At 51.8% G+C, this 12,163-nt stretch overlaps 1 protein-coding gene and 1 long non-coding RNA gene across 2 annotated transcripts in view; both read left to right on the top strand.

The window, feature by feature from the left end:
- Positions 1 to 12,163, top strand: part of LOC309645412 — a 280,748-nt gene that overhangs the window by 247,465 nt on the left and 21,120 nt on the right. The window lies entirely within an intron of this gene.
- Positions 1 to 12,163, top strand: part of KIAA1755 — a gene marked incomplete at its 5' end in the record, with an annotated part of 45,976 nt that overhangs the window by 25,553 nt on the left and 8,260 nt on the right. The window contains 7 exons of the mRNA XM_082432066.1: positions 2,318 to 2,411; positions 3,328 to 3,414; positions 4,767 to 4,883; positions 6,790 to 6,888; positions 7,731 to 7,879; positions 10,597 to 10,735; positions 11,811 to 11,933. Coding sequence (XP_082288192.1) covers positions 2,318 to 2,411; positions 3,328 to 3,414; positions 4,767 to 4,883; positions 6,790 to 6,888; positions 7,731 to 7,879; positions 10,597 to 10,735; positions 11,811 to 11,933 — 808 coding nt within the window. The remainder of the gene's footprint in view (positions 1 to 2,317; positions 2,412 to 3,327; positions 3,415 to 4,766; positions 4,884 to 6,789; positions 6,889 to 7,730; positions 7,880 to 10,596; positions 10,736 to 11,810; positions 11,934 to 12,163) is intronic.

Genomic DNA, 12,163 nt, shown 5'->3' on the forward strand with positions numbered 1-12,163 from the left:
CAAGCAGCTCTCAGGGGTGTTAATGTGGTGAAGAAAACAGGGATGTTGTAGATCAGTGGTTCTCAAACTCAACAGGCATCAGAATCATCCAGAGGTCTGTAAAAACAGATGGCTGGGCCCTACCCCCAGAGTTTCTGATTCACTAAGTCTGGATAAGGACTGAGAACATCTATTTCTAACAAGTTTCCTGGTGATACTGATGCTGCTGGGCTGAGGACACATTTTGAGAGCCACTGGTGTAGAGTGAGAAGGGGGTGGGGGGCAGCTAATTTCAATTGAGAAATCAGGGAAGGCTTCTCTGAGGAGGTGATAATTGAGCTGGCATATGAATTATAAATATTTGTTGAACAAATGAAGGAAAAGGTGAATGGGTGAATGAATGAATAAGTGAGAGAGTAAAAGAATGCATGAGTGATGAGTGACCAGGCTGATTTCTAACACCTCCCCTTCCCTCCACACCCCCCCATTCAGACTTCATGTTGGACTGGCTGGGGAAGAGGCACCATCTTTCCTCTGAGTCCCAGCCCCCAGCCAGAGCGGTCTCAGAGGTGGTGTTTGCTTGGGACTGTGGCTATAGATCCCAACCTAGAGGTTCTGCTGCTGGGGTAGGGGGTGGAGGGACTGATGGAACCCTTTGGAACCTTCTCCACCCAACAGGAGCCATCACCACCACCTGCTGGCCACTGAGATTTTTCTTCTTGTCCAAAGTGAAGTGGCTTTTCTGGTCTGAGGAGGAGATGGAAACCCCCATTCTGTGCTAAGTGGCATGGTAGACAGAATGCTGGAATCCCACCAACTTGCTGTGTTACCTGTAGGTGGTAACCTCCCCTCTCTGAGGCTTCCCTGAAAAAGGGGGATGACTAAGTGGGCTCTGAGGACCAAGCATGGTCACAAGAGGTGGGGGTGAGGTGCAGTGTGAACTATGCATGGGGTTCTCATACGCTGGGCTGGCTTCTCCACTCCATTGCTGGGCACCTGCCCTGGGCCAGGCTTCATGCTGGGCCATGCTAGGGACCCAGATACTCCTATATTGGGCCTTGACCTCTAGGGGCATCCAGGCTGGTAGTGGAGGCAGGTGTAGAAATAGACCTCTCTCCCAGCATGGGCATAGCTAGAGGCAGGTGAGGTGTGGGGCACGAAGTCAGAGCCCTGGCCTCACCTTCGAGAGCCTCCTCTCACTGTCTGCTATGGCACCGCCGTGTACCTCAGTTTCCCCCCCTAGGATAGTGATGACAGCAGACATTGACATGCCTGTTACTCTGCGCAGCCCCTGAGTAATGAATTTACAGTAATGAATCCGTCAGTCCTCAGCACAGCCCCCTGAAGCCCACACGATTATTATCCTCCCAGAGAGGTGAAACAGCGTGCCCGGGTGACTGCCATAGCTCCACCCCGCCACTGGCCACCTCTGGTTTCATCTATGAACTGGGTGCTTGTAAGGCTTGGAGGCGGTTGGGGGTTATTTTCCCAGTTTGGCTGAATGGTCAGGGCACTTGGAAGCATAGACTCCCTGGCTCCAACCCCAGCCTGCTGGACAGATTTCTTGGGGGATGGAGCGGGGGTGGGGGTGAGGAATTGGTATTTTAACAAGTCCTGCAATTGGGCCACTTTGGAAAATCCTAAGGTAATCACTGAAAAGTGCACTGTGAACCCATGAGGGTGTTTTGGCTGCAAGTAACAAATTCCAATTCAAAATGTCTTACCTGCTAAGGAAATGTATCAGTCTATGTCTCTGCCTTATATCTCTTTGTAAGAACCTTTTAAAGGAGAGAATATCTTTCCCAAAAGCCCCCAGCAAACATCCCCTCACATCTCATTGGCCAGAAAATGTCACATGCTCCCTATCTAACCCAATCATTGGCCAGGGTAATTGGGTCTACTGTGGGCCTCAACCAATCAGAAACCAGCCCCTGGCAGAGGGGGGACATGATTATATGGAGGGAATTGGATTCTTGAACAAAGTGAACCTTCTGACCACACAAAAGGGGTGGATGAAGGTTAGGTGACTCCTACTGCAACTGGGATAGTAGCTTATAGTTCATGATTATTAGGGTGTAAGAGAGAGCTGTGTGAGGTACTGTGGGAGCACTGAAGAGGGAATAACGGACTCTGCCTGGAGAAGAATCATGGAGGGCTTCCTGGAAGTGGTGTGTGTCAGGGGCACAGGGAGGCACTGGAACTTTGTCCCATGGGATGAAGCGTTCACCAGTAAATCCAGGCTTCTAGCAGACAGTTTCCCTCAGCTTCCACTAGGTCCTTCCCCCTCGAGGGCCCTAGTTCATCCAGCAAGACTGCCAATTCTGTTTACCACCCACAGGCCTGAAGATAAAACCAAGGGGCTGGCGGTCGTGATTGATGCCAGGAAACAGCCTCCACATCCTGGTCTGGTCAGTGCCTTGCAGGCCACCCAGGTGAGTGGGAGGTGGACAGCCTCAGCCTTGCAAGTCTTGGGAGCACTGGGGGCCTTAGGATATTCACAGATCCTGAGGGGCTCAGAGCTGGGACCAGGAGCCCAGGTAGGGAGTCTTAGCTGCACATAACAGAAACCCCAGCCCAGCCATGCTTAAAGACAAAGGTCATTCATTGGTTTATCTGACTTGACTGTCCAGGAGTTAAATCCAACTTCAAGTATGGCTTGATTCAGGGGCTCAAATATTGCCACCAAGATCGGGTTTCTGTCTCCCTATTTCTGGCCCCATTCTCCTGGGAGAGTACCATTCTCAGCCAGGTCCCCCTCTTGGTGGCAGTGTGGTTCCTGGCAGCTCTAACTTCATATGGGCTTTCATTTAAGTCCAGTAGGAAAGAGTGATTCTTTTCCCAGAAGTCTCAGCAAAAGTTTCTTTGTGTCTCCTTAGCCCAGGTTCGCTCAGCTGCCCATCCATCAGCCAATCTCTGTGTCAGGGGAATGTGACATGCTGATTGGCTTAGGCTTAGCTCATGCACTGAGAATGGGGGAGGGAAGAGATTGCTGACTCACCAGTATGGGCAGCAGCATATAATGGAAGTTTGGCATATGCTCACCTCATGACCTCCACCCCCTCTTCCTCTTCCTTCTCCCTTTACAGATGGGGAAACTGAGACCCAGAGGGGGTGGGGCACCTGGGAAGTTTGCAGTCCAGCTTGAACCTGCTGTTCTCTTGACTTCCAATGACTCCCAATAAGTCATTTGACTCACCCTCCAAATAAGGATCCGAGCCCTCCATACCACATAAGGGTCCCAGCCATGGGAACCCTCACCCCATCCCTGTGGCCCATTTGCCTACACCTTAGCCGGGAGGCTCAGTGAAAGCCTAGGCAGATCAGCTCTGAAATGATTCTCTCTGACAGGCTCTGGTCCCAACCTCCATCCGTGCTATGCTCTTCCTGGGGGAGCAGGAGGCCGCTCTCCAGCTGGAGGCATTATCTGACATCCAGGTGAGGGGGAGGCAGCATCGGCTGAGGCGGAGGGGAGGTGGGCTGGAGCTGAGCTGCGGTGAAGAATGGCAGAATTCACGAGCTAGGAGAGGCCCTGAAATAATCAAGTGTAGGTCCATTAGATACGAGTCCAGGATGCTACAACTCTTCTGCCCAGCCCCCATGGCAAGCATTGCCAAATCAGTCCCAGAATTATTTCTCCCTCGCAACCCTAGCAGCTCCCGGTGGGCACTACCACGTGATTGAGAGCTGCGCACAGCATGAAACCCACTTGAAAGCTTCATCTTGTCAACCCCTCCCCCCTTCTTCTCAGATGGGGAAACTGAGGTCCAAGGCCACACAGCAAGCTAGAGGGGCCGTTTCCACACCTTACCTGGTTCTTCCTGTATCTCTCTCCCTAGTTTCTCTCAGCATCTCCAACTTATATGCTAAGTTGATTCGGGACTTCACAGGAAAGAGCACTGCAGCTCCCTTTAATCAGTGCCATGTACCACAGTCACGAGCGTGGGCACCCTGCCCTCTGCCCTGTTTCAGAAAATGATTTTAAAGGTCCCACTTCTACCTCCTGGTTAGCAAAGAGGCACATTGTAAACTAGAGATGTACTTTTCAAGCTTTTAGGTGCCTATGAATTTCTTGGGGATTGTCAAAGGGCAGGTTCTGATTAAGTAGTTCTGGATGGGAGCTGGGATTCTGCATTCTAACGTGCTCCTAAGTCATGCTGGTGCTGCTGGTCCATGGACCACACTTTAAATACCAGGCATGAAAAATGGGCTCCAAAACGCCACAGAATTCTCCCCATCCCAAGCTTAGGTATCTGGAGCCACTCATAGCATAAGCCTCAAGCATCACTGCCTGGGACATGCGGTCACCTAGTCCCTGCTCCATATCTTAGGGGATACTGTTAGGATTTGGTGACCTTTCTCAACAGCCCCAAGAAGATAGTACCTTGATGGGTCTCCAGAGAACAGTACAATGATTACAAAGAAGTTACATGACATGGGCCAGCTTCAGTCGGTTTGTTTGATTGCCTGGACAACTGAGCTGGGAAAGAGCCCAGCTCAGAAGGAAGGAATTCCGTGATTGATTAATATCTGCCTCGGGCACAGGCTAGGAGAGTGGCAATACAAATGCTGTTTATTTGCCATTCCTTACCCAGGGTCTGGTTCTCAATTTTGATTTGTCAGAGTTTCCAGAGAAGATCCCTTGCCCAGAAAGCAGCTCTTAAAGCCAGGGCCAGCCTTACCCATGGGAAGTGGAGTGGCGCTGGGGCGTGGGTCTGGGCAGGACCTTCTCAAACATCTGTCTCTACACTGAGTCCCCTGGTCCTTCTGACCTGCTTCTTTTTCTGCAGGTAGAGGTGCTGACCTCACTGAAGGCCCTCAGCCACCACGTGGACCCCAGCCAGCTGCCCATGGCCCTGGAAGGCCCCTTCCCCTACTGCCACGGTGAATGGGTGCAATTCTTCCAGGTGTCTACCATCACAGCCTTCACCCCACACCCTCACCCCTTCTGTTTCTCCCTTCACCGTCCTGCCCCATGGATCCACTGAACTTATCAGGTTCAAAGACAGTCATTCAACAAGTGTTTATAATGAGGGTGCAGAGTGGAGTGACTAAGAGCTCAAGCTCTGGGGCCAGAAGGCCTGGGTTTCAATCCCAGCTCTGCTGTGTGACCTTGGGTAAGTTATACACCTTCTCAGAGCCCTCTTCCTCAATGACAAAATGGGGCTGATGTGAGGCTTGAGTTAAGGTGTGTAAAGAGCTTAGAAGAGTGTCTGGCACATGCTAAGAGTGATGCTAGTGTTAACTGCAAATAAATTTACAGACATCTGCTTTGTGGACACACAGAACTCGGGGAGCTTGGGGTCTGGTGAGGGAGGCAGATGTGCTCCCTCCTGTAAGAGGGAGGAAGTAAGGAAACTTCCAGGGCTGGGCTCCTTTCCTGTGTGACCTCAATCCTTCCTCACCGCAACCCTGCGAGGGGGCACCTCATGCCCAATTTAACACGTGAGGATGCATAGGATGGGCACAACTTCCACGGCCACACACAGGAGCTTATGGGCTTAAACCGCACCAGGACCAGTGCCCATAGTTGCTGGCCCAGGGCTTTCTCTAGACCAGGGCAGCTCGACTTCAGCACTGTTCACATTTGGGATCAGATAATTCTTTTCTGGGGGGCGTTGTTTGTGCACTTTCATGTGATTAGCACCATCCTTGGCCCCTACCCACTCTGACAATAACATCCTCCAAATTATGACAACCAAAAGTGTCTCCAGACATTGCCGAATGTCCCCTGGGGTACGAAACCATCACCCACGGAGAACCACTGGTCTATAGTCTAACGTGGCTGTTTGCTTATTTGCTTTCGGCCTGGTGCTCTTCTTTTTAAGATTGGGTCTATTTTTTTTTTAATCAGTCATCAATTTTATACACATCAGTGCATACATGTCAATCCCAATCTCCCAATTCAGCACACCACCATCCCCACCCCACCGCGGTTTTCCCCCCTTGGTGTCCATACGTTTGTTCTCTACATCTGTGTCTCAACTTCTTCCCTGCAAACTGGTTCATCTGTACCATTTTTCTATTTTTGAATAGACCCTATGTTCAAAATTCAAATGGTACAAAAGGGTATATACTGAAAAAATCTCTTTTCCTATTTGTCCCACAGGCCCCCAGTTCCCCTCTCCAGAGGCCTCCAATTAATCCAGGGGCTTTTGAACTATATTTTTGCTTTAAAACCTTCTCTTTAAATGAAATCTTACCTATAGAGCCAGCATATAAAACTGATAATGAGGATGAGAATTGGTGCTATTCTAAGTGCCTGGCACAAATAAACCCATTTAGTCTTCCCACAAGCCTCTAAGGCAGGAAATGGGGAAATGATCCCATTTTACAGAAGAGGAAGTAGAGGCACTGAGAGGTTAAGAAACTTGCCCAAGGCCTCAGAGCTAGTAAGTGGTGGAGCTGGGCTGAAGTGGGACCCGGAGAGGATGTCCTCTACCCCTGCCCTCTCACCCCCTCCTACCATTCCCTCTCCCACAGGCCTGGGAGTAGGTCAGGCCTGTCTTCTCTCTTTTTCTCTCTCATTCCCAGCATGAGTGGTTCTCAAACTGTGGTCCCTGGGCCAGCAGCATCAGCGTCACCTGGGAACCTGTTAGAAATGCACACTCTCAGGACCCACCCCAGAGAAACTAAACCAGAAACTCAGTAGGAAGGCTCAGCAGCCTGCTTTTTAATTGACTTTCCAGGTGATTCTGATGCAGCTAAAGTTTGAGAACCACCACCCCGCGTGTCCTCCTGTTGGGAAGAGGGGAGAGGCACCCTCTTCACTGGCCCAGGCTAACATCCCCACTCTGGCCTGCTTTCCTGCAGAAGCTGGACCCTTTCCTTGCTGACCTCCGCCAGGCCTCCTCGCTGCTAAAGGCTTCCATCAAGGAGTTTGAGAAGGGTGAGCCCCCTGGAGGGATGCAGGTGAGACAAGAGCCTGAAGTGGGGAAACCACACCACATCCCTTATTTCATGGACCAAGGGCTCAGCGAAGGGGCTCTGTTTTCATTCAATCATTCAACCGATATTTACTGGACAGTCACCATGTGTCACGGCCTGGAGACCCAGCCTGGGGCAAATCGACTTGTCCCTGCCCTCATGGGGCTCATGGTACAGTGCGAGAGGTCATAATTTAAAAACTAAACAGAAATGGACATGTCATTACAAGTGATGCTGAATGCTGTGAAAGTAAGTTTGAGAAAAATGGGGAAGGAGGGTATAGAAGTTGAGCCTTGAAGGATGAGACGGAGCCATGGGACTTGGTCTGTGCTTGGTCTGTTCAGGAAGAGCAAGGAGGCCAGTGTGGAACAGAGTGGGGGAGGGGAGGATAGAACGAGAGGATCTTCTGGATCCACGGGGCTGTATCAGGGCGGAGTTGGGTTGGGATTTGATTCTAAATGGGCAGAGAAGCCGCTGGAGAGTTCTAAGCAGCGGCACTGGGATGATCAGATTGGCACTTTGAGATCCATCCGGTTGTCATTCAGAGAACAGACTGCAGGGGGAGCCAGAGTGCCACAGACAGATCAGTGAAGAGGCTGGGATGGGCGTCCCAGCAAGAGATGATGGTGCTTGGACCAGTGAGGTTGCCACAGTGATGAGAGGAAGCTCGGCTTGAGGAAATGTTTTAGAGATGGAAAGGAGAGACTTTCTGTAGAACCTTGAACGCCAAACTGGGGGAGTCAGGCGTGATTGGGGTGTGGGGAGCCCTGGAAGGTTATAGAAGGAAAGTGGGGATTGAGCCTCAGGCTACCTCCCTACCGTGGCAGGAGGCCTCCAGGTGTCTGAGCAAGTCCAAGGAGCTGATGGAGGCTGTGCTCAGGGACCCAGGCCTGTTGGGCCTCCAGCGGGAAGGCGGAGCCACCCTGGCCAGGCTGCGACAGGAAGGCAGCAGGCTGAACTTCAACCCGGACGTCAGGTACGGACACCAGGCTTTTCCTTTCCCACCCCATCCTGTTCCCCAGGCTGGGACTCGGAGCTGGGGTCACTTCGCTGAGGGGACACATAGGGTGGGCATCTGAAGATGCCCAGGATGGGGTGTTTGCCGGGCCCACATCCTGGGCTGAGGCCTGATCACGGGCCCCCAGCCTATACCTTGGCAAGTCCCTTCCCTGCTGCCCCTCCTCAGCCCAGGCATCAGAGGACAGCACCCCCATTTCTGGTCACTGTCATGGACCAAGGACGCTCTCTGACCCAGACACTGGGCTGAGCCCCTTTAAGAGCCCACCTCTTATTCCTCAAAAGACCATGTGAGGCTCACATCCTCCTATTTGGCTGATGGACACCTGAGGCTAAGCGAAGGGAAGTAACAGCCAGACCAGCTGAGCACTAACCCCTGCACTGCCCTACCCTTCATGGCAGGGGCTAGGGGAACCTCGTGGTGTTCCAGGGTCACAGAACCACGGAGCAAGAAATACGCATTCCTAGAAAGAACCAATTTTCTTAAATTTAGGGGTGGGGTGGAGGAGGGGTGCAAATCAGTAATTAAATCAGCCGGTAGTTGTATGTATTTTATCTCTGTTAGAATGAGCACAATTACAAAGTTTGCATAAGCTTCCAAGAACATTTTATTTATTTGACCTCCTCCTCCTACTCCTCCCAATAGCACTTAGTATGAACACAGCATTGTTCTGAGGGCTTTAAGAATATTAACGTGGTTAATTCCCACCCACGAAGGGGATCCTAGTATTATCCTCATTTTACAGTGGAGGAGCCTGAGGTTCAGAGAGAGGTTAAGTGACTTGCCCAGGGCCACACAGCTGGGATGTGGTGGGGCTGAGACTTGAACCCAGGCAGCCTAGCCCAGAGTCTTGAACACACCACCCTGAGCTCTGCCCACAGAGAGATTCATGCTGATGTGAGCGCTGGGCAGCAGTGGACCCTGGTGCTCGGTGTGGAGTCGTCCTCACTGCCCCTCACACAGCCTGGTGAGGCTGGCACTGCCTTTCCCAGCATGCCCCTGCCTCACTGACTGGGCCCCCAACCCCTTTGGTTCAACATAGGCCCCTCCAGACCGTTGGCCACCAGCAGCTCCACCAGGGGGCGCTGTGGTCCCACGTGAGCCGCTGCGTTTCTTGGGCAGCTCCTGCCTGCCCGCCCGTTTCTCCCTCCCTTTGCCAGACAGACTGGCATTTTCCATCCCGTTCACGCACCCTGGGTGCTCACCCCTTCCATGGAAGGGCAGTGACCTGTGAGAAGCTACAGTCAGATAAGGAGGCTTAGGGCAAGGCTCCCTCCAGGAAAACGGGCTCTCCTTCCATCTCCTCTTTTTCCTTTTCCTTCTAAATGACCCCAAGGGCAGAGGAGGGTGGGGTGGGATGTGAGGGGTGTTGGGAAAGCCCTGAGATTCCTCCCTTCACCCAAGTTTCTCCTGAAATCCCATCCTCACCCCCTCATTTATGTCTTGCTGGCTTTGATCATTTTTTTAAATCATGTGCAGAAAAGGCCGTGGACTGAGTTCCAATTCAGACTGCCATGCTTGTGAGTCAGAACCTCTCTCTGCAGGATCAGTTTTCCTACGTGTAAATGTTTTCCTATCTGTAAAATAGAGGCCAGAGTGGAGAGGTGTGTTACAGCCATTTGTCATCATTACAATAGAAATAACAAGCGCTTTGTAAATAAGTTCATTTGTACCATTTTTTTAGATTCCACATATAAGCAAATGAACTTATTTACAAAACAGAAATAGAGTCACAGAAGTAGAAAATAAACCTGTGGTTACCAGGGGGAAGGGGGAGGGAGGGATAAATTGGGAGATCGGGCTTAACATATACACACTATTGTATATAAAATAGATAACTAGTAAGAACCTACTCTATAGCACAGGGAACTCTACTCAATACTCTGTAATGGCCTATATGGGAAAAGAATCTAAAAAAGAGTGGATCTATGTATATGTATAATTGATTCACTTTGCTGTACAGCAGAAACTAATGCAACATTGTAAATCAACTATACTCCAATAAAAATTAATTAAAAAAAAAAAAAAAGAAATAACAAGCGCTAACAGCACCGCGGGCCAGGCACTGTGTTAAGTGTTTTGAGTGCGTGAGGGCGGGTTTGCCTGAGGAGCTCTGGAAAGCGCTGAGGTCCATGCCACACTCTGAGCAGGACTCCGGTGGGTCAGGGAGGGGCCTGGACATTGAGATTTTTAAAGCTCCCAGAGCAGGTTCTAATTGTGTTGCCAGGGTTGAGAGCCAAGGAGTTAGATCATTTAATTCTCACAACCCCCCTGTGAAATGCGTTCTGTTATCCCCATTTTTTATAGCTAAAGAAATGGAGACACAGAAAGGTTGAGAAATTTGCACAAGGTTCTGTTACTGGAAGGTAGCAGGGCTGGGATTTGAACCCAGATCTCTCCAGCTCGGTTCATACCCTCCTGGGGAAAAGGAGGGTCATTTGGTTTCTCGCTGTGTCCTCTGGTCCTCCCAGTCCCACGGAAGGCCAAGGCTGAGGCCCAGAGAGGTGTAGGGACCTGCCCAAGCTCACACAGCAAGTCAGCAGCTGAAATACCCAGGCCAGGGCCACAGAGCTGGTAGGAGCCAGGGAGGCATGCCTGTGCTGGGCGGGAGTGCTGGGGCTCCAGGGCAGGGGGTCAGCATCTTGGGTTTTCTCTCACACTCCTCGGCCTCCCAGGAGCCATCTGGCCGAAGCTGCTGCCCTGTACAGCCTCGTGGATGAACAGCTGCATGTCCTCGTCACTGTGTCCAACCACCTCCTGAGGAGGCTGGAGCTCCGCGTCCACCTGGGCCGCCTGGAAGCTGCCATCCACCAGGTGAGAGAGGAGGAGGAGGCTGGCCCTGGGACGTGAGGGGGGGTGGGCGGCTCCTGCCTCTCCAGGCCCCACCCCAGCCAGGCGCTTTGCTCTGGTATAATGACACCAGGCTGGCACTTCTTGGAGCACATGACAGGCACTCCATAGTGCCTGATAGGTGAAGACATAACTCCAGAAGCTGCATTTCTTAAACACCAACTTTGCGCCAAGCCCTGGGCCAGAGCCTTTGTGTCCATCGCCGCTTTCCAACCTCATCCCTTACCAGTGATGTGGGGAAGATGCTAGGATTTCTCCTACTCATCGATAAGGATACTGAGACTGGGAGACATTATGTCATCTGCCTGTAGTCGCACACCTGGGGGTCTGATCCTGGAGCCCACACCTGGCACCACTCTGTCCAACTGTTGATGCCTAGAACCAACGCATCCCTTCATGCTCTGGGCCGTGGAGCACAGTGTGCCTGGAGCCAGATGGCCTTGTTCCAATGCTGGCTCTAGCACTTACTAGCGGTGTGACCCTAGACAAGGTATTTAACTATTCAGTGCCTCGGTTTCCTCACCTGTTAAATGGGGGATAATATTAGTGTCTGCCGCATGGGGCTTTGTGAGGATAAAGTGGGTGATGCTCTTTTAAGACACCCCAGAATACGAAGAAGACTTCTGCTCATGGGATCGAGAGCCATCTTACCCCCTCTGTCCTTCCTTGAATCAATCACGTCTACCCCATTTTGCCACTGAATAAACTGAAGCCCAGAAAGGGGAAGTGACTTGTGCAGTTCACACAGGGAGTTCATGGCAGGTCCGTGCACCTTCCTCTGGCACTGTTTGGATGCCCCCAGGGACGGGGACCCCTTTGGATACTTGAAGAACATGACGGTGTGACCCCCACCCCACCCCCACCCCAAGCTGTCTCCTCTCCTCCCCAGAATTGGGAGGGTTTCAGTCTAGGCCGGTGGCATAGGCCCAGCCCCCAGATGACTGAGGACAAGACTTCAGCTTCCCAGGAAGGCAGCGAACTGGCCTAAGGATGTCTCCTCAGCAACCCCTCATGTCCATACCTCCCTCCCCTGCCCCAGGTCAGCAACTGGATGGAGCAGGAAGGAAGCCAGTGCCTGCAAGTGCTGACCCCCAAGGACGGAAGCTTGGAGACAGTGGAGAAAGCCCACGCAGAGTTTGAGGACTTCTTCCTTCAGGCTGCGGTGTGTTTCTAAAACTGAGGGTTGGGGGTGGGAGCAGATAGAGAGGGCAGGAGACAGGGGTGGCACTGCTGGGGAAAAGTTGTGGAGGCGGGAAAGTGCAAGAAAGCTTCCCAAGACAGTGAGGAGAGCAACTTGGATCACAAAGCATTCAGCTTAGATATTGTCTCCTCCAGGAAGCCTTCCCTGACCACCAAGTCCAAAGATGACACATCTCAGAATGCCTGGAGGGT

Source organism: Balaenoptera physalus (assembly GCF_965194825.1).
Source record: "Balaenoptera physalus genome assembly, chromosome: 16".
In the NCBI taxonomy this organism is placed as follows: Eukaryota; Metazoa; Chordata; class Mammalia; order Artiodactyla; family Balaenopteridae; genus Balaenoptera; species Balaenoptera physalus.